This window comes from Candoia aspera, chromosome 2 (genome assembly GCF_035149785.1).
Source record: "Candoia aspera isolate rCanAsp1 chromosome 2, rCanAsp1.hap2, whole genome shotgun sequence".
NCBI lineage: Eukaryota > Metazoa > Chordata > Lepidosauria > Squamata > Boidae > Candoia > Candoia aspera.
This window is the reverse complement of record NC_086154.1, coordinates 116,276,831-116,300,309: the sequence shown is the minus strand read 5'-3', so window position 1 is coordinate 116,300,309 and position 23,479 is coordinate 116,276,831. Positions and strand designations below refer to the sequence as shown.

Below are 23,479 nucleotides of genomic sequence, written 5' to 3'. Positions count from 1 at the left end.
TTTCACTTGAGACTCCATGGCTGTGTCATCTACAATATCTTTCTCTATGGTGGAAGAAGCATTTTGAATGGCTAACACAGCAGGAAGAAGATGGATGGGCTCACTGGAGCCCGCGCAGCATGCCTTGAGCGCCTGACAATATTCTACGTGAAATGCTGGGCCTGCTGCCACTCTGAGAGGTACTAGCACGGTGTTTCCCAATCTTGGCAACTTCCTGATGCCTTCAGCACCCAGAATTCCCTAGCCAGCATGGCCACTGCTGAGATTTCTGGGAGTTGAAGTCCATACATCGCCATGCTGGGAAACCTTGCAAATAATAGCTATGGCCAGAAAATCATTACCAGACTTTCTGAGCGTCCACTGAATACCTTGCTCTGAGGACTCTTAGAACACAGCGGTGGACAGGTGGTCACCCTAGTACAACACAGAAGCAGGACCGGTGGTGGAAGCAGTGGTGACCCTCTTGCCTGGGTGGAGTAAATATGATCCACTCTCACATGCCCTTGACCAAGACGATCCACAGTATCTCCTGAGGTCCCTGCGTCATTCTAAGCTGGGAACATAAATCAAACATTCAGCAATTCCTAAGCCTCGTAACAGGGCTTTGCAATCATAATCAGCCCAGTCAAAGAAGAGCATGACCCTAGCTTGTTACACATCTCTTGTTATATTAACTCCCTTACATAGAAAATTACCTTTCTACATTCACCATGTTTATCACCACCACATCTTTCTGCTACCACAGAAGGCAGATACCTCAAACAAGTACAAATCCAGTTAAAGGATGTATTAATCACCTGGGAAGATTCAAAAGGAGCACTTCCAAAAGCCTTTCAATCTGGGTCAAAGGCAATGCCTGACACAGTTTAAGAGGAAGTAGTTCAGTACAGTTTGCACTCACAAAGAAAAACTTGCAGCACAAGCTACTGCATACCACAAATGTGTTTTTCTAACACAAAAACTGCAGAGATCAAGCTCTATGCAACAACTAATTATCCCCAATGCCACAGAATGTTTTTACAGGCCTGATCTACAGTGATGACACATCTTCTGTACCTTCACTCCCTGCAGCTTACTCAAAAACGTAAAAACAGGGAAACATCCTTTCCACAAAGCCAATCCTTCTAAATTCTCAAATTTCAACATTCAGTAGAATTTCAGCATTCAGTAGGAAAGGAATCAGCATGAGTATCTGGAATGGATTAACTTGCAACAGACCCTCAGGATGAAATGCTATTCTGTGCATAGCTGCCTGCAAAGCAAAGTTTTCATACGTGATTTTTTTTTTCTTTTTTAGTCTGTGATGGTTTAGAAACACCTCCAGCTTGAATCTAGCTTGAGTCGGGGGTACAGAACTTTGCTCAGTATACTGACAATATACCATAAGGAAGTTCCTAAGTTCCTACATTTTTGAGCATGTAGCAAATGGGCAAGCAACCCTCTCCCCTATTTCTCTAGCATATAAGTTACTTCTCCAAGCTTGTTTATCTCTTTCAGCACCGAACATTCAAGTTACACCTAGGAAAACCCAGCTCTTCCCTCAGATAATGCAGTCATTGCTCTTACAAATGCAGTAAGGAATCCAGCCTCCCTTCCTCTGCCTTGCCAATTTTAGCCTATTTGTAATATGCAATCCTGACTTCCTCCTCCTCCTCCTCCTCCTCCTCCTCCTCACATATTGCCAGAATAGAATGGCTTCATTAAATATAAAATAGAGGAAACTTTCTAAAGTCACTATTCATTCGTATTTTTTTCAATACCAATGGGCACTCATTTCCACCGTTCTGTATCTGCTAGACACCACCAAGTCCAGTTTAGAGAATCTGGCACCTCTAGATATATTCCAGATCAGGACGTCTGCAGGTTATGGCCAAAAAAGTGGAGAGGGCAACCCTGATGGTGTGATCAAAGCTCCACCTGTTTTTTATGCGCATTACATATGTGCACTGCACAGACACACAAAAAAAGGCAGAATTTCCTTTGCTCCGTCACTGCTGCCATCTTGACTTTTTAAAAATATAATCTGCAGACATCCTTGTCAAGATACTTAAAATGTTTTGGCTTCCAGTGGGAATGGCGGACTGAACAGCTGTGCTCACTGGTTCAGTGGGTGGAGCTGACAACGCAGTAACTTTTTTCAGGCTCAGGCAGGTTTCCCTAAGCCCAGAAACATTCTCCGGATCAAGGAGAATACCTGGAATCATCCCATTTGTCCTCCAGATGGCTGCTTGCAGCCAGAAGATTGCAAACAGCATTTTGCTTTCTACTGGTAAGAGCCAGCTGGGAGGAGTGGACATCACTTTCCAAGCCGCGCTGTAGCCTTAAATGGACACTAGGACAAGATGGGCCACCCCATTTCTAAATCACCAATTTGAATTTTTTTTTTTAAGTATATGTACCCCAAGAGACACTTTCTACAGCAAGGAGAAGCTGGTTCTCTTGGTGCTTAACATTATTTTTGGGATTACTTTAAAAAAAAATCTTTTAAGTTTTGGATTTTGTTTTCCTTTCAAAGGAAATTCCAAACACTTGGAGTAAACAATTGTCTCCCTATTATTATTTTGGTGTTAAGTTTGAAGATAATAGCATTTTCCTACATGTTGAATAGGCTGTTTTGAACTTTCAGTTTTCTGCTTCTACTTTCCCTGGGGAACTGTCTGCTATCTCACTTTCACTTGTGCAAACACATTTTGGAACTCTTCCATCTCTTTGACTTTTGCTGGTTAAACTCCTAGGGGGCGCCATAATCTACTGCGTGAGACATGGAGGATTTAAAACAGATTCTTTCTGACTTTCACCAGGATTGTAAACAGATTCTTTCTGATTCCTACCAAGTTTTTATGCAAGGCATTGTGGAAAATATGAGATCTAAAATGTGCCATCAGGTTGGGGATGTCAGAGATGAAACTGAGGAATTTAACAGTGACAGAAATGTCTCTTCTAAGAGTAAGATTGGGACTTCTGTTGAAATGCTGGATGAAGATCGGATAGTTGAGTTGAAGAAATTAAAGGGAGAGATTGAGTTGCAAGCCATAAGTGAAATTGAGCTTCTGATGGAACGCCATGGAAAGGGAAGGGTTATTGTGTATGGGAGGTCTCCTGAAGAGAAGTCGGAGTTTTTGAGGAGGGCACTTGGGCTGTTCAGTTTTTTAAAGAAAAAAGCTTTGTGCATATTGTGGGGATATGTAAATGCTCTGGTTTGTTTTGTGGTGGGATAAGGGTTTTAAGAATATTTATCTGGACTGCTTTTAGGTTTTGTCTGATTTCATTTATCTTTAATGATTTGAATTAAGATTATTAAGGTATAATAAAAATGTCTGTTTGGATGGTTTTGGGTTTAATATGATTAAGATTATTAAAATTGTTGTATTATCAAGTACAATGGCAGAAAATTTATGTTTTTTAGTTTGATCTTTATTACAGTAGACAGAAATGAATAGAATAGAATAGTAATAGGAAGGAAATAATTAAATGTTATCTTTGGGAGGGAGTTGATTAGGTGTGTGTGTGTGTGTGTGTGTGTATTTCTTTCTTTCTTTCTTTCTTTTAATGTAAGGGGAAAATCTGAAAAATTTTCTCTTGAGTTTCTATACTTTGTTTTTTCTTTGTTTTTTCTTTGTAGTTTTTTTGTTTTTCTGTAGCTTTTATCTTGCTTGAAACTTAATAAAATTCTTATTAAAAAAAGATACTTAACATGTTTGGTAACTGTTATGTCTAAGTTAAATCCATCATATTTGCTACCATGATGGCAACATGCAATATGAACGAGCATAGAAGGAGAAGGTTTTATTTGCAAGCCTAGAACTAAATACACCTTTAATTAACTTCAGCTAGTCAAGTACAACTCATTCCTTTTTTGTTGACAGAAATCCTGTTTTGCTTTCATATTTCTGCCAGTAAAATGTCCCATGAAAGTTTTGGCTCATCTTTTTTTCTCCCCTTTTCTTAACCTAGATATTCACCACACCTTTTTAAAAGGTTTAAAAATTGCTTTTCTCCATCCCCTTTTTTTGCCCAGCTCAAACCTGTTATTCCTCCTCTCTTACCCAATGCCAACATCATGAAAAATTGTAACTTCTGCTCTAAAATGAATTTCTCCCAAAGTAAAACCATTCCTACTTATTTTCTTTATACACCTGAAGGGTTTTTCCGCAATAAGTGTGTATTTTCTGTTTAGAAAATGGTAATAGAAATGAGAAATCTCCTTTGGACCTAACTTCTAAATATAGTGTCAGGTTTTACAGTGAGGGTAGCATGTCCCTAAACTAGCAACCTACAGAAGAAAAGTACAAATGTAGCTTTTCAGGAACTACAAAACGAACAAGGTTGGCTTACAGATGCAGGTAACTTTTGGAAATGCAACTGGCAGAACAAATCTTCGAGAAGGTGAATCTGACATTTGTTTGATTCAGGTGTTTTCTTTATTCTTCTGCCTATGTAGTAGAAACTGGCAAGATGCCAATGTCTACTAAGTGAAACAACTAGGAGGAAAAGAATGATAAAGTTACACCACTGTAAGGTGACTCAGCTCTCAAAACTCTCTCAAGGCATTCAGTAAAAATTTCCACCAATCTACACACAAGCATTTGCACATGAGTATTTGTTTCTATCTTTCTGCTGTCCTCGTCCCTAAAGTTTTAAGAAATGTAGTTTAGCCACTGAAGTTCATGGCTTTGATTAGTGGAAATGACATGAGTTGCACAAGCCGTTTGAACATTACAAATACGCAAACAACACAGTATTCTGAGAAATTTGAACTTCTGAAAGTTCATAATTAAGTCACTGCCTTAAGTAACTAAAGATTTTTCCATTAATAAACGACTAAAAGCAACCTTGCCAGTTACAAACATACTGTAGCAGGCAGATACAAAAACCTTCACCTAAACTGAAATTGAACTTCCTGCTCTCCAAACTATATAAAATATAAACAGAATGGAGGAAATGCCTGTGAAACCAAGATGCTATTACAAACTAGGAAATCTACATTCTACAAACAGAATAGCAATTTATTTAAATTAGATAATCCTTTCTTACAAAATTTTGAATTAAAAAACTGCCCCTTGCCATACCAAATTTTTAAAAAATTGGAAAGTGTCTCAAGATTAGCAAACCAGAGAAGAATTTGAAGACTGAAACAAGGGTGACAGACGACTCAAAAGCTATTCCTCTCTGCTGGGGGAATTGGCTAACTGGTAAGATTTATTTATTTGTTTGTTTGTCTATCAAATTTCATCACTGCCCATCTCCCTCAAAAGAGAGGGAGTTTTCTTAAGGTCCAGTAAATCACACACTGAAGATACAGTACTTCTTTATTTAACAGACTTACATCCATTCAATACACTGAAATTCACAAGTGCTAAGAATTTGAGTATTAAATAAAACGTACTAAGCAAATGCATCCAAAAGAATGAGAATATGCAAAATGAATCCACAGCTAGTTTCTCAAATTCTAGACCTATGTCTTGCAGTCAAAACAGGATGCTCTAGTTTTCTGAATTAGTTGAAACTAATGGAGAGCCATGAGTTCTCTCACTGATTTCGAGGCAGAAAAAGCAGTACGCTTAGATGCTTTACCCACCGAAGAAAGGAAAGCACAAAAAGACACAGAACTGGCGTTTTTCTCCACAGGGTATTTTTAAACAGATAAAAGGCTCCTTAGAGGCCAGTTGGCAAAAACCTCACTCTGCTGCTCTTCAGGAAATGTCATGTATCCGCACATGGCCGCAATTGAACCCAAATGAGTTGTTGACTCGGGACAAAACGGAACACCACTGTGTGAATATCAGATTAGCAAAGAGTCTGGAAAGACTTTTTAGAGTTCTAACAGCTTGTACTCCAAGAAGATTCCCTAAATGCTCATGAAACTGGAGAGTTTATTGGAGCCAGAAGACTGCATTATGACTTTCACTGTACCAATCATGCAGTCTAGCATATTTACTTAGAACAATGATGTTTTTAGTGTTATTTTATTGTAAACCGCCCAGAGTCCCCCATTGGGGGAGATGGGCGGTGATATAAATTTAATAATAAATAAAATAAATATAACAAAGCTCTCTATTCTTAAGCCTTTTTCCTGAATTCTGTCTATGGTTCAAAATAAATATCTATAATTCATTATACCAGTTTACCACACAGTTATGTGAAGATGCTGCCACTTCTACAACACAATGCAATTATGCCAAGGTTTGGACACCAGAGAGGTTGTTCCAGTTCTTTCCTAGAATCACTACTGAAGGATGAGCAACCTTTCTTCTATCATGAGTTGCATTCCCACTTGAAGGGGAGAGAAGACATTCAATGGATGGGGCTGAAGCAAGTGATGAATAGACCCAGAGCCAAAAGTTAATGGAAAAACCATAAAATGGATACCCCCACCCATGCTTGCAATTCCTCTTCTTTTTTTTCCTGATACCATCTTCCTTTCTGCCAAACAGCAGTTGTCAAGGAAGAAAGGCAATATATCTCTTACAAGTAATTTGAAACGATTTCCTAAAAAAGGCTTGTTTGAGCAAGGCCAAGAGCTACGAACAGTTAGCTTAAGCGCTGCATGCAAGTTGCCCACCCTGTTTTTAGCATACCCTTTCTCTTAACAGGAACTAAAGGAAAATGTGTGGGCTTTGCAACACTGAAGAACAGAATATTTATTCCAAGTATTCACAATCTGAACGGAGAAGAACAGGGAGTATATCTAAAATATCCTCCATGTCACAAAGAAAACGTATTTTCTTTGAAGGAACAATGCATTCAAGATTCTCAGAAAATCCTGATTAACTTAATTTACATTCAGGTAAAAGTAAAGGAAGTTGTTTAGGAAGCTAATGAAGAACTCTTTCTTTTCTTCTAAACATGCAGAAAATGGAGTATTTACAAGGAAAGATTAGATTATATATTCACACTGGCAGTCCTAGAGTAGAGCATTTATCTTACATCTACTCTATGTTTTGCCAGAGACTTCGTATTAAATTACATTAAACCTCTGATTATAGTTTATTATTGCATTGTTGTTGTTGTTTTTAACAGAATTGGCATTTTTTTTTGGAACTACTTGCTGCCGTGAAACTAGTGAACTAAGGCTTAATTGAAGAAGCACCATCTGCTACTGTGAAGTTTCAGGCAAATAAAGATACTTCTGAAATAACTGGGATAGAATACAGATACCATATCAAACTAGCATGATGTTCCAATTGGCAAATCATAGTTTACGATCAGCTAGCAAATCAGAATCAATATCATTTTGATAACTATCTCAAAATATAGTTAATGCTGTATGTGACTTGGCATGGTAGCTGAACTAAATTATTTGTTCTGCCTTGGGAAGCTATTCCATCTAGAAGAAATTCAAAATGATTTTGATTCTGAAGAGCACGCTCAACAGTTTGAGAGTCCTTCTGGACACACAGCTCCTGCTGGAAAAGGAGGTAGAAACTTCTACTTATTGAATTCTAAAGTTTAAATTGAAGCCCTCAATGAATTTCCCTAAAAACACTTATAAATGATAGTAGTATCACCTTTGTCCCTTTGTTAACATAATTGTCTATGGTCTTGATCTGGACCTCTGATTTATCAACCCCTATACTGTTCTTCTCCAGCTAAATTGATGCAGTTAAGATTTACATTACATTTCCGGTTAATTTGTAAACCATATTTTACAACAGCATACAATTTTTAAAGCAAAAATAATGTAATTTTAATATAATTATTAGAAATGCAGTTTATCTGAGGTATATTAAAGCTGTCAAAAGTCTACACTGACTTCACAATCATTCATATGAAATGCATGAACTGTTCTTGTCAACATCTTGGAGACAAGGACTTGTATGGAGATGAATCACATCTGGAACATGAAGCAGCTTGTTAATCGCTTTTCTAGCCTTCGTAAAATGTTCTACAGCTATATAAAGACTAGAAAGAAGCATCATTCACTCATGCAAAGTGGGAAATAAGTCAGTTTGTTTCTCAACCCTTTGCCCAAGGTAATACATATGTGGTAAATTATACAGCTGATTGAAGTTTTAAATAGGTTCAGCCAAATTCCTCAAAATCTCTTCCCTAGCCTTTTTCAAATGTTCTACAGCTATAAAAAGACCAGAAAGAAGTATAACTCACTCATGCAAAGTGCGGAACAAGTCAATTTGTCTCTCAGCTCTTGGCCCAACGTAATATATGCACGGCAAATTGTATGGCTGATTAAGTAAGTTCAGCCAAATTCTTCTAAGCCAAGCTGCTCCCTTAAAAAATACTGCCTTATTTGGCTCTTAAACCAATTATTTTTTTCGGCAGTTCACAAATTAAAGCAGCACTCTTATATCAACTGCTCTTTAGTGCTTTGTTTACCATCTACTGGAACAATTACTGACACCATGCTGGGCTAGTGAAAACAGCAAATAGATGCACTAAAAGGCTGGGACACAGGCAGCAGAATGATTTACCCCAATTTGAAATACACCCACATTATATGCAATTGCTATTAAGATCACTTACACTGCGGAATTCAATAGACTTACACTGCTTTAGACCTGCTCTTTACTTCCCAAAGTGTAATTCAAATTTATGTTATGATTTAGCCAATAAAACTGCTCAGATCCAAGCAGAGTTGGACTCTAGCTGGACAGTGCAATGGAAATGACTGCGGCTTTGTCTTGTGAAGTGATCTGGGATCAATTTGAGACTGTGAGTCCCAAGGAAGTGGATAAGGTGATCTGTAGTGTCAGCTCTGCCACTTCTCAACCAGATTCTTGTCCCTAGTGGTTAGTTAAGGCTTCTCAGAAGGTGGTAAGAGATTAGGATTGAGAAGCAATTAACATCTCTCTGAGGGGGTGTGCACATCACCTCTGAAAGAAGCTGTGGTGCACCCGCTGCTCAAAAATCCTTCACTCAAACTGGCTATTCTTGATAATTTTAGACTGCTCTCCAATTTCCCTTTCTAGAAAAGGCCACAGAGGAAGTGGTGGCACTGCAGCTTCAGAAGACTCTAGAGGAAGGGGATTAACTGGACCTTTGGCAGACAGGTTTCAACTACAATATAGCACAGAAACTGTGTTGATCACATTTGTGGATGAGCTTTAGAGAGACTGGGATCAGGAGACTGCAGCCCTTCTGGTCCTCCTTGATCTCTCAGTAGGTCCATGGTAACCTGCTGGACCAATTCTGTGGGACTGGAATGGGGGGCACTGTTCTTCAGTGGTTTTCCTCCTTCCCAAGGAGTTAGTTCTGGTTGGTGTTGGGGGTGGGGGAAAAGAGATCTGCTCAAAAGTCTACTTCATGGATTGCCTCAGGGCTCTCTCCATTCCTCTTTAACATCTGCCTGAAACAGTTGGGGGAGAGTATCTATCAGCACAGAATAGGGTATCTTTGGTATTCTGATGATATTTAGTTATATTTATTGGCCCACATAATTTCTGGTACCTACTTACCCAGCAATAACTAGAAAAGAAATTATCAGTCTCTTATAGATAGCATGTAACACAATCTTTTCTTGTTTTGGTAACAGCTATATGGCTGTACTTATATACTGCACTAAGGCAAAAATGGCTTCTCTTGGACTTAGCACAATGTAAGAACCTACAATATCACATTAAGCCCTGGAGCAGAAGACACTGGCTACAGTCATTCCTGTTCTCATCACTTAGTCAACCCAGAAATTGCAAATACTGTAGTGCAAAATGCAGCAGTCGCTATGTTGACTGGGACACCTGATATTGTCATGAAACACCAACACTGCAGGATCTGTATTGGTTGCCGGTTTGTTTCCAGGTGCATTTCAAAGTGCTGGTGATCACCTTTAAGGCTCTATGGGGATTGGGGCCTGGCTACCTATGAGACTATTAGACAAAGTAAAATCTGTCCTCCTGCTGGATATAAGACCCACGCCCCCAATTTTAATATTCAGGCAGTTTTAAAAATCATGGCTTTTTAAATATGCAATTTATGACTGAAACAATAGAAGGGGGATATAATTGTATGTAAAGAATATTTTGTAGTTCAGTGATATTTGGCACTATGGTTTTATGTTTATAATATTATATTTGCTTACTCTATTTTATTATTGGATATTCTGATACATTTTTATCACTATATTATTATGTATTTTTACATTCTTCCTTGTAAGCCGCTTAGAGTCAAATGACTGAAGCAGCATAAAAGCATTTGTAATAAATAAGTAAATACATTTGGAAACCATGGCTTATGAATCTGAACATCGCATGAGCCTAGCCACTGTGACTCACACAACAAATGATAGTTAAAACTAGCTGAATTTACAAGTCTTGGGCAAAAAAAAATCTGGCAATTTCAATAACAACAACAAATTCAATCATGTTCTTAGCATAGGCCATGTACTATATCCTTCAACCACAGTTTTAAAAAGTGTTTAATATTCAAGCAAAAGTCCTAGAAGAATTTGGAATTCAACTCTCCATTTATTTTTAAGGCTGCTGAAGACAAAGAATTGTTTGCGGCATCATGCTTCCCTTTTTTGCAGTTATCATTCTTACCTTTTAATCCCTGGCTGCAGCTTGTTTGTATATCGTTAGCCCAAACCCCACATGACTGAATCTTCAAATGGAATCTTAAATGGACATTTTCCTAACTATAAAAGAGCATGCATTATGAGAAGCAACAACAAAAAGAACTATGTATGTTGAGGGCCTGTTCAGATCAAATGCCAAACTGATCTGGCATAATTTGAATGGCACCCACAGGACAAGAGGGAAGAGGGAGAGCCAGTGGCATATCAAGGAAAGGGCGGAGAGCAGTCTACCCTGGATGCAGGAACTGATGTGGGGTGTGTGTGATGCTGAAGACATGAGAAGACTGGCGGTGGGTGTGGAGTCAGATTGCTGCTGCTCATGCTCCAGTCAGCTTTTTGGCATTGGTGGCAGCACAGCAGCGATATAGCATATTTTCTGTACTTTCACATCATTTTTCACTCCTAGCGATGGTAACAGCATTCATATACTTGACTTACCTAATTCTTTAGATCCTTGACTTTCACTGGCCAATTCTCCCATTTTAACCAGAGCATCAAAATATCCTTTTGCAGCATACGTCACACCTATATATTGAAAAATATAAAACATTATGTGCATATTTATTTTAACTCAAAATGATCAAAAGATCACACAAAAGGGTTTTTACAGTATCTGCTCAATTATTTTAATTAATAATATTTATAATGTTACTATAAAATATTACACTATTTTATTTTGCAGAATATTAGCCACCATCATCATTTGATCCCAGCAAGAAATCAAAGTGGCACCTTTAAAACTAATGACAGACCCCATTATAGCATTAACAACATTTTTACTGTCTAGATGTTAGAGTTGTAGAAAACATGCCACAAAAATTAAATATAGGAAATTGGAGAAATGCTAAAAGTTGCATGATTTCAGTCCAGTTCCACCATATTAAGTCTAGTATATTTTCATCCAGGTTCTGTATCAGTCTTCCCCAACCTGGGCCTCCAAGAGATATGTGGATTTCAGTTCCCAAGATCCTCAGCAATAGTTACGTTGCATGGCAACCAGGCTGGGAGAAGATTGTTTGTATAATTCAGCATGAATTATATATATAGTAATTCAAATAGTTCAAGCCCACTTGAAGCCAGGTAAGATTGACAAGGCCTATTTTCTTTAAAAGCTCATATCCTGTGACAAGGCAGACTGATATCAAGAAAGTTTCACCTACAATCTAATTCCACATCTGAGTGGTGAAAGGTGAAAGGTCCCCTGTGCAAGCACCAAGTCACGTTTGACACTTTGGGGGGACACCACTTTCGCGATGTTTTCTTGGCAGACTATAGAGCGCGGTGGTTTGCCATTGCCTTCCCCAGTCGTCACCTTCCCCAGCAAGCTGGGTGCTCATTTCACCGACCTCAGAAGGGTGGAAGGCTGAGTCGACCTGAGCCGGCTACCCAAGAGAGAATCCAGCTTCCGCTGGGACTGAACTCGGGTTGTGGGAAGAGTTTCGGTTGCAATACTGCCGCCTACCACTCTGCACCACACGAGGCTCTGTGTAACACACACATCTGAGTAAGAGGGAAAAATGGGATTTGATTTTAAAGCAAATAGAGAGGTTAACTAGTTAGGTATTAAGGAGAACTGGAAACAAGATATGAGAAAAAATAACAGAGTAGCAATAAATAGTGATAACAACAAGGGTAAGCAAAATGATTAGCAACAAATAGCTATGTGAAATGCCAGTTTCGCTCTTTGAAGTGATGTTTCTGTGAAAGGATTAGGGAGAATACGACACTACATATGTTTCTTGGATTGGCTCCAACAAGTCTTTATCTCAAGGTTCAGAGCTATCTAGAAACCTAATATATTTTATTGCAGACTAGTCTATGAACAATGTATATTTTAAAATGTCCTCTGAGATTGAGGAAGTGCTGTAATTTGGAAAGTCAGTAAAACAAGTTAAAAATCTTAAGTGCACAGCCTAGAAACACGCTTGAACCCATTGCCATCCTATTTTTTAAAGTTACTTTGGGCAGCTATGACAGTTCAAAATGTTAACTTTGGAATGAGAAAGAAAAGATAATACTGTAATTATGAGGATTCCAAAATAATTTATCTGCCACACATTAACTTGTATGGCCAACTTGGTTTTTATATCATCTACACATTTATTTGAATTGGAAAAAATGTCTCACCTCTATATTATAATGAAATTTTAAATAGATTCTTTAAATATTCTGGAAGTTAGCAAAGAATAACATTTAATAGTCAAAATGCATTTCAGAAAATTCAGTATTATGAAGCTGCCATAGAAAATGGGACTCTAAGCAACAGGTACTGTGCATACCGCCCCCAAAAACCCTGATACTTAAATCATAATAAGAATATTAGTTTTCCTAATAGCAGAAGATGTGGAATCTTTGAAGAACTTGGACCTTGTTGTAAAATGTGTTGGACCTTTTATTATTAGGCCACCCCCATACTTCATTAAGAATTCCTTCAAAGTCCGAAAATGGGAAGCTATCAAAATCTGATGGATTTGTTTGGATTACTTAAATCATAAGACTTTTGACATCTGCGTGTACAGCCTGAATTTACCTTTTGCGAGACATCCCAGTAAAGCACACACATCCTTGATACTACCTTACGAAGGCTCCAAAACTATTATTAAGAAACTAACTAGCATGGACTTTCAAATGCAGCTCATAGATTTAAGTTGGTTTGTTGATATTCTAACTGCACACACATCATTTTAATCAGATAAACAGAGAGTTCCTCATAGTCACAGGACACGTTGCACAGACTTGGTTTGTCACTGAGTTATGTTGTTCTTGCAAAAGCTACCTATTTAAAATGCTTGCATTTCAAGAGAACTACATCAGAAAATGAAGGGGGGGAAAAGAGTGCCATTTAATATTATAGATTTATTTATGATGGAAATATGTATGTATATCAAAGCCTGTATCAGATGAAACTAGACTGCAAGAATCAATTGTCATTAAGGTATCTTAATGTACTTCTCTTACCAGTAGGTCTAGACTAAATACAGACTAAGCATGAAGGAAATTATTCTGTATTTCTGAAATATAGTATAGTATTGCAACTCCTCCATCCCAAGTTCTTCCACAACCACTTACTCTCCAGAAGTGTTGGGATTTCAACTGACAGAATTCCCAGACATTACAGTTCATCACCTGCTGTAGATTTAAGTCATACCTCCTGGAACAGCCCATTCCACAATGACTATCATAACTAAATAGCCCATAACAATTTCAGCCCTTTACTATTTTGTATCTTAAAATCCAAACTATAATCTGATCTCATAATAAATCTTCTTGCATTTATTAGAAGAGTAACAACTCTCAAGATTCAGCAATAATTATATTATCCATTATCTGGATGTGCAGTTAATTGTGGGAAGGGTAATGGTGTAAATTACCTCTTGGCCTTTTGCCTAAGAGCAAATATGTGTAGGGTAAATGTACATAATGCAATTTTCAAAAATCATTCTGAAAATCTGAATTGCAAAGTAACTGATTTATCATGAATAAATACCACAAAACAATAAATATTCATTTTTAACCTCTTCTATGAAATGTTTTTCATGCAAGAAATACAAAGAAGTTATACTTAAATGTTGAATTTTAAATTAGTTGCATTGTCATAGATCATGCTATGTATTTTACTTCCTCTGATTTTGGTCATAGACTTCTTGCATATGCAAGCACATAATTTCCCCCTCCGATCATAGGCTACTTAACTGTAAAGCATTCACAAACATCCATATTTTATACATGCATACATACATACATACACACACAGAATGAGAATGTGTATCAAAGGCGAGGAATCTGTGACCAACAGTGAGGGATGCTAGGAATTGCAGCTTAGTAACATCCGGGGGCCACAGGTTCCCGTCCCTGTCATATTTATATTTATGCTTACAATGTTCATACTGATCCAAAGAAATGTGGAAAAAGTATATTATTCCTGCAAAGTTGTCTATCAGATGTCCTATGGCATATGGATCAATTAATTCTGATGAGCTATACAAGCAGTATATGTCAAAATGTAATCCAAACAGAGCTGCAGAATTTCATGTACTTTTTATGATAGAATAACATGTTTTTATACAAACTTTCTTTCTGGCAAAAGATCACTAGGACATTTTTTGGCAAAGGCTTCAATCCTTCAGCTTGTCCTGAATGCTGCCACTCAATCTCTGAATAGATGGAATAGAGAAGTGCAGCTCTTGAACATATATGGAGTCTTCTTGCTATGAGGAAGCATAGATCTGCCTGTACTTTAGAAAATGTGGATTTTTAGCAGGCATGAGCTGCAGTCCCAGCACCTCAAGTAGCCACTAGAAGACAGTTCAAAGTTACATAAACTAGCTGACACACAAAGAATGAGAAGCAGAGGTTTCAAACAGATTTCCTTAAGATTCAGTCAGAAAACACAGTATTCATACTGGTCTGACTCTGCTGGCTCCAGATTGGCAAAGCAGTGAGACAAAGCTATATAATCTCTTTATTTATTCAACCTATATACTGCATGCATGGATGCATGGATGCATGGATTTATTGATTGATTGAGGGAAGCTGGATTGGAAGAAGATGAGAGTGGTTTTAAAACTGATGAAACAAACATCAATAGTCTTTGCTATGCTGATGACACTAATATGATTGCTGAAAATGCAGCTAATCTGCAAGCTCTAGTAATGAAAGTCAAGGAGCATAGTGAAAAATTGGGACTCAGATTAGACATAAAGAAGCCCAAACTAATGACAACAAGTACAGCAACAACCTTAGAACTGACACTGAAATGTAAATAGGCAATCCTAAAAGGCAGTAACTATCAACGATAAGGGAACCAGCAGTCAAGAAATAAGCCACAGACTAACCCCTGGTAGGGTAGCAATTAAGGCCTTGGAAAAGATATACAGATGCTGGGATGTGTCTATACCTACAAAGAACAGACTTTAAAGCTGGACTTTAAAGAGCAGGGTAGAAAGGGTGTTGACACTTTTGAACTTTGGTGTTGAGGAAGACTCTTGAGAATACCATGGACAGCCAAGAAAAAAAACACATTAAGCATAGAAAAAAATCAATCCAGAGTTCTCACTCAAAGCACAAAAGACCAGGCTCAAATTTTGGACACATGATGCAAAGACCCAGCTCCCTTGAAAAATCTATAACGCTGGGGAAAGTGGGAGGAAAGAGAAGCAGAGGATAACAAGCAACAAGGTGGCTGGATGTGATTACAGCAGTGATGGGTGCACTGTTAGGAGACCTGAATGGCCAGACAGAGGATGGATAATCCTAAGGGGGATCTATCTGTGTGCTCACTAAGACTCAACACTGACTTGATGGCACAAGTTTTATTTAAATAAAAACCAGCAAGCAAAAATCCCAAGGATGCTAGCCAATGCTGTATTTCAAACCAGTTGGCAAAGTCACTGAAGCAGTGAACAACTAATGGACCATGAAACCATTTAAAAAGAACATTTGCAGGGGAAGAAAACCAAACATTCATTATAACTTTGTTTAGATTCAAGCACCAACAACTATGAAAGGAAGGAGCAATTAAATACTATTTTGTAGCTCAAATCCCTGGGATGATGAGACAAAAGTAGCCAACCTACACTTCGGAATTAAAAAAAATATTAACAACAGAACAGCAAAGAAGAATCAGGGGAAAATATACACAACTGACCTCCAAAACGAGTTGAAACACTGGCAAAAACATGTAAAGATTTTCCAGCCGGGAAAAGTAGCCAGAAAAGAAAGTGAGATCCACTAAGTCCATAGGAGTATGTTTTCTCCTTAGAAATGTGTTCTAAAAAAATAGCAGTTACCTTTACTAACCAAAGCCACTTCCCAAAACTATGAACCTAACCATGTTCTATTATGTGAAGAGTCTTGGATTTGGATTGGATTTGTGTTACTTGCTGGATTTTGTATTTCCAAAAATGGGGGAATCACCATTGTTTGCTTTTACTGAAGTCAAAAGATTTAGACAAATTATTTATCAGTCCTGCTACAGCTAATTTGAATAACATTGCACTGAACACACTGGCTAAAGGTGACAACGTCAAATCAGTTTTGCCTAAGTTTAACTCAAAGCTTTCATCTTAGGTATCACTGAACTCTCTGCTGCTGTAGGAGTAAGTCTGTTGACTTAGTGTGGTCAATCATTTCAAATTTTGCATATGGAACAGCTGTTTCAAGAGCAAAATGGGCTGCTTCAAACTTTCTGGAACTCTTCTGAGCTGGAACCATTATTTCAACTCCACTTCTACCTTGAAACACTTTAAAAATGATTGAAACTGCCTGTTTTGAACTTGAAATGGGGTGTCTTGCATTCAAAACAACCATTCTAAACGTGATGTAGGGCATTTCAACTTCAAAGGCATTTTAATTCAAATTTGCATACCCCTACTAACTCAGCTTAAATATAATACTGCATTCTGGAAAATACAAAGCTACAGTCTGTAATTGTTATTTAAAAAAAGGTATGTTAAGAAATTACAGAGAGAGAGAAGATGATTTGGAGAGACTAATTAAGAATACAGAAGTCCCAAGCTGAATTTATTATCTCTTCGGTAAACCAGCAGCCTGTTCCTGGCTCATAATTGTAAGGAAGGTGCTTTGTGTTATAGCTCTCCAAGCAGTCTACCTAAGGAGAGCTTTCATGCCTTATATATCATAAAGAATACTATCTTTGTAACTGTCAGATTCCTCCGATCAAAAGGTTCACAGAACACCTTATCAGAGCATCTTCCATCACTTCCTTATTACTGGTGTAGACTCTCTGTCGCTGGATGGGAGGGGGTGTTGAGTTGGAGTGTGAATTGCATTATTATGGCTACAGATGTATGATGGTTCACATCAAGGCCAGTCATTAGAGATACACCAGCAACACCACCTGGATGGGAAGGGGGGTGACATACTTTTGTGGGAAAGGGAGGCAATCAAGGGAATGTAGTTTTAAATGTATATTTTAGCAGGAATTCTCCATTCGCAGCTTTACCTCTGTCCTAGACATTTCACTTCATTAAAAAGTTAAAGGAACCTAGTCTCCTGTCATTGTGTGAATGCTCGAATGATCTAGTGCTGACATTAAGCTGCGAGTCCATTGTATTCGAGAACTCTTCCTGAGGAAAGCAACTCAATTGAGAGTTAACAAAATAATGCCGATACATGGAAGATCTAAGGCGAAGCAGCCATCGCCCTCAACCTCTACTGAGAGGATGGTGCTGTACGCCAAAGAGGAAGAAGAAAAGGGAGAGTCGGAAGGGAGCTCTGGGAACGGGGAGAGCGAGTGCAAAACGGAAACCCAGCTCAACGCTACAGAGCTGGAGACCGCACTCCCTACCCTCGACTTTGTGAGAGAACCTGAGACTCCAGACGTGATACTAGAAGAACCACAGATGAGACCTTCACAGTCGGGCACCAAGGAGGCAGAAGGGAGAGCACCTCCACCCCTGGAGCAGCAAGTGAGGGTGTTGAGCCTGGGGTCTCGTGGAACTGCGACAGACACCAATTGGACCCCTCAAGCGATTCGCGGGTTGAAGGCAAGGATGTCTGCCATGGAGGTGATGATGCAGCACGTGTCGAAAACCCTTGATACTATTGCATATCTCCTGGCAGAAATTTCAATCCAACTCTCCCAGGTGGCATCACTGGACTCGTGAGGGAGACGCCGCACCATAACCCCTACCAGGGGATTCGACTCCCCGGTGAGGCGACGAAGGAGCAGGGCCCACGCGGAAAGCCAAGAGGAGTCAGGGGGACCTCCCGTAGGTGAAGAGGTGCCTCTGGAGACTCTGAAGGAGTACGCCATGGAGTTCAAAGCCCTGGCAGTCTATAACTTTCCCGTAGAATTTTGAACTGAAACTGCAGCCATGAGGTTGGGGGGGCACAAAGAAATTCTACAATTTATTGTAGCCCCCATAGCAAACTATTCAATCATATTGGGGCTCCCGTGGCTAAAAAGTAGAAGACCACAAATAGACTGAGGGATGGGCGCTTTAACATTTAAAGACGGTGTCAGCAACCCACCAGCTCTACCACCTAAAAAAGGGAATGCCCAACTGGTGGGAATACTACTGAATCAGTTACCTGTGGGGAAGTCAAAAGCAATGGTAACCATACCAGCCGAATACTCAGACTTCCTTGATGTGTTTGATGAGAAAGAATCTGACCAATTACCACCCCACAGAAAAATGGACTGTGCCATAGAAATTGACCCAGGAGCTAAGCTACCCAAGCCAAAAATGTACGCTATGTCAGAAACTGAGAAAAAGGTCCTCAGGGAATTCATAGATAAAAACCTAGCTAGGGGCTTTATAGAACCGGCTAACTCCCCGTTGGCTGCCCTGGTACTTTTCCGGGCAAAGAAGGATGGCTCCCTGAGACTGTGTACAGATTACCACGGAATAAATGCCATCTCAGTAACCAACCAGTACCCTCTCCCTCTCATGAAAAACATGCTGGCACACCTATTGAAAGGAAAAGTGTTCACCAAGCTTGATCTCAGAGAAGCCTACTTCAGAATCCGAATCAGGGAGGGGGATGAGTGGAAAATGGCTTTCAATTGCCTGCTGGGCTCATACCAGTACAAGGTTCTCCCTTCTGGGTTGGCTGGGGCCCCTGGAGTATTCATGCAATATATCAATGAGGTCCTCCATGAGCATTTGTACAAAGGCGTTCTGGTGTATTTAGATGATATTCTGATCCACTCTGAAAGCTTAGAAGACCACATCCCATTAGTTAGGCAAGTACTGCAAAAGCTGAGGGATGCCCAGCTCTATGCTAAGCTTTCCAAGTCTGAATTCCACAAAAGTCAGCTAGACTACTTGGGCTATTGTATCTCCTTGAATGGCATTGAAATGGACCCGGATAAAGTATAAGACATAAGGGGTTGGGAACCACCTCATACCAGATGGCAGCTTCAAAGATTTCTCGGTTTCTCCGATTTCTATAGACAATTTATCCCCCAATTTGCTCAGATTGCACTGCCTCTAACAGATTTACTAAAAACTAGAGAGAGGGGGGAGACACGGAAAGTGACTTCCCTGGGGGCAAAGCTCGCTTGGTCAAAAGACTGTCAAGCTGTGTTTGATTGTTTGAAGGCTCTCTTCACCGAAGAACCCATTTTGGCTCACCAAGACCCAAACTGCCCCTTTATTGTACAGGCAGATGCCTCTTACTCAGCAGTAGGGGCAGTTTTGATTCAAAAGAATGAAAACGGGCTCCCCCACTCATGTGCTTACCTCTCCCGCAAGTTCACTGACTCTGAGCACAATTGGCACATACGGGAAAAAGAGGCTTTTGCTGTCAAAACTGCCTTAACACAATGGAGGCATTTGCTGGAGGGCTCTAAACATCCCTTTGAGGTCTGGACTGATCATAAAAACCTCCAAGCTTTACAAACTCCCAGAAAGTTGAATGGCAAACAAATTCGTTGGGCTCAATTTTTCAGCCGCTTTAATTTCACCCTTAATTTCCTCCCTGGAAAGAGGAACTTTCTGGCTGATGCACTTTCTCGCCTTCCACAATATAATACCACTCACTCTGAAATTGTGGATACTGTTTTTTCCCAAAAACAGCTTGGACTGGCTTGCGTAACATGCAAACAAGAGGTAGCCGGGAAAGTGAAAGTGCAGGCAGACCTGAAAGAGGAACTGCTTCAGGAGCTCCCTAAAGAACCTTGGCTACAATGTAACAAAGCCCAATTGACTGAAATTGACAACATCTGGTATTGCAACAACAAAATCTAAGTGCCTGAATCTTTGCGCAAAACCATTTTGCACCGTTCCCGTGACATTAAATCTGCAGGTCATTTTGCCTTCACAAAAACTCTACACTTGGTCAGGCGCCAATTTTGGTGGCCCTCCCTTCACTCTGATGTGCATTCCTACATCACCTCATGCCACGTCTGTGCCCAAGCAAAGAGGAAAGGGGGGAAACCGCAAGGACTTTTACAACCTGTTGCTTCCCCCAAAGCCACATGGAAAAAAATCACCATGGATTTTATTGTGGACTTACCAGAGAGTAAAAATAAGACAGTGATTTGGACTGTTATTGACTTATTTTCAAAACAGGCACACTTCATTCCTTGTGCAAAGATCCCCACCACCCAGCAACTTGCTAAATTGTTTTTAACACACATCTATAGGATCCACGGATGTCCAATGTGTGATCTCAGATCGTGGTGTCCAGTTTACTGCTAAATTTTGGTGCTCATTTTTAAAATGAATTGGAGTCCAACAATCCCTTAGCTCATCTAACCATCCTCAGATGGATAGGGCGACTGAACGGGCTCAATCTACTCTAGAGCAATTCTTCCATTGCTACATTAGCATTCAGCAGGATGATTGGGTTGATCTCCTCCCCTTCGCTGAGATGGCTTACAACAATGCAGTGCATCAAAGCACTGGATTTTCACCTTTTCGCATTGTTTATGGCCAAGAGTTTGTTCCAATTCCTGAACTTCAGCTACAATCTCTCCCTGGCTCTTCAGTTGCCGATTGGGCTACCCAGGTCACCACAGACTGGCCAGTCATTCATCAGGCTCTGGATCATGCCCATGACACGCATAAAAAGTTTGCTGACTGCCACAGGCACCCAGAGTGAAAAATTAAAGTCAGTGATTTCGTCTATCTTTCCACAAAATTCCTCCGGTCTCAGCAACCTTCAAAAAAGTTAGCCCCTAAATTTGTTGGACCTTTTCCCATCACTAGAATAATTAATCCAGTGACTGTACAGTTGCAACTGCCTTCAACTCTTAAGCGACTTCATCCCGTTTTTCACTGCAGCTTGCTTAAACCAGCTCCAGATCGTTCTAAGTGGCACCAGCCTGCACCAACCCCTCCGCCCATCATGATTGATGGTCATCAGCATTTTGAAGTCAAAGAAATCCTGGACTCTCGTTTTCATCGCAAAGCATTGCAGTATTTAATACAATGGAAACACTTTCCAGATCCTGAATGGGTTGATGCATGTCATGTAAATGCACCCCTCCTAACAAAGAAATTTCATTTACAATGTCCTTCCAAACGCTCCCCTTACTAACGAATTTTCCCCGCCCTCTCCATTCTTTTTCTTCTCAGACTTGTTTTGTATTCTTATTTTTGGGGGTGCGATATGTCAGATTCCTCCAATCAAAAGGTTCACAGAACCCCTTATCGGAGCATCTTCCATCACTTCCTTATTACTGGTGTAGACTCTCTGTCGCTGGATAGGAGGGGTGTTGAGTTGGAGTGTGAATTGCATTATTATGGCTACAGATTTATGATGGTTCACATCAAGGCCAGTCATTAGAGATACACCAGCAACACCACTTGGATGGGAAAGAGGGTGACATACTTTCGTGGGAAAGGGAGGCAATCAAGGGAATGTAGCATTAAATGTATGTTTTAGCGGGAATTCTCCATTCGCAGCTTTACCTCTGTCCTAGACATTTCACTTCATTAAAACGTTAAAGGAACCTAGTCTCCTGACTTTCATTGTGTGAATGCTCGAATGATCTAGTGCTGACAGAAGAGCTGCTTTGCAGCTTGTCTGTGATAGCTGAGAGCATCTTTAACATTGAGAACAATGCTGACAACCCTTGCAAGAGATACTACTGGTTTTTCCTACCTCTCCCATCACCAAGGGTCAAAGGGGTGCTATTTCTACAGTTGTCATTTTACAGCCATTACAAAGTACACCATGTTATTTCACTTACCTGCCAAGGCCTTTTCATAGTTCTTCCCCATGGATATGAAGTTCCGGAGGCTGGGGTTAAACTGTTCCATGATTGTCTATGAGAAAACAAAAGACATTAACAATCCAAGGTCTCCACAGTAAAGGCCAAAATGTTCTTCTACTCCTTCTATACAACATGTACGAATACACATGAGGTTAAACCACAATCCCATGAATTCTTAGAAACAGAATCCTCCCATGTGCACATACACAGGCAACACAAACCTAAGTCATTGGCATTTTATAAGATAATGATATATTCTAACAACTCATTCTAGGATTTAACTATATAGCTACATACAATATGAATTCCAGACCCCACGACTTTCTTGTATCACTATTCATTCTGCTAGGAATGAAAAATATGAAACAAAAACAAGTTTGGAGAAAAACAACCAGCAATGGGATATATATACAATGTAATATGTAAACCCAGCACAACCAAAGAAGTCAATTGAACTGGTCAGATACCATCTTACACAAATTTTTACAAAGATATTTTTCTCAAACTTTACAACACTAATATAAATGTTATACTTCAACCCATTCCTTTAAGCTCTAGTTAAATATATGCGCTTGATAGGCTATTTATTTGTCTCATACGGCCACCAATTTGGAAAGAGTCAAGGCAGTTTACAATAAAAATCCAATAAAAACCAACACTCAGAATGTGAAAAATGTAAAAATTAAATGAGGCTATGGGAAAGTACATAAACACAGTTTCACCCATCCCTCATCTGTCATAGCTCCATGGAATCACAAAACACCTTGGTCCATGGCCGTTTGAAAAACCAGGTTTTTAATGTTTTTCTAAAGCAGAGTAAAGTTGAGTAAACTTGATTGATAACTGGCAAATAGAGGGAGAAAATGTAGAGGCAGTGCAAAGATTACTGCAGATGTTGACTGCAGTCAGGAAATCAGAAGACGTTTAATCCTTGGGAGAAGAGCAATGACAAATCTCGATAAAATAGTTAAGAGCAGAGACATCACAGTGACAACAAAGGTCCGCATAGTTAAAGCAGTGGTATTCCCCATAGTAAAATATGGCTGTGAGAACTGGACCATAAGGAAGGCTGAGAGAAGGAAGATCGATGCTTTGGAACTGTGGTGTTGGAGGAAAATTCTGAGAGAGCCTTGGACTGCAAGAAGATCAAATCAGTCCATACTCCAGGAAATAAAGCCAGACTGTTCACTTGAGGGAATGATATTAAAGGCAAAACTAAAATACTTTGGCCACATAATGAGAAGGCCGGACACCCTGGAGAA

At 39.5% G+C, this 23,479-nt stretch overlaps 1 protein-coding gene across 3 annotated transcripts in view; it reads right to left on the bottom strand.

Moving 5' to 3' along the window:
* BAIAP2 (BAR/IMD domain containing adaptor protein 2) overlaps positions 1–23,479 on the bottom strand; it is a 167,255-nt gene that overhangs the window by 101,050 nt on the left and 42,726 nt on the right. For all 3 annotated transcript variants that reach the window (XM_063293384.1, XM_063293383.1, XM_063293382.1), the window contains exons 2-3: positions 22,194–22,269; positions 10,967–11,053 (exon numbers count right to left, since the gene is read on the bottom strand). In XM_063293384.1, coding sequence (XP_063149454.1) covers positions 10,967–11,053; positions 22,194–22,269 — 163 coding nt within the window. The remainder of the gene's footprint in view (positions 1–10,966; positions 11,054–22,193; positions 22,270–23,479) is intronic.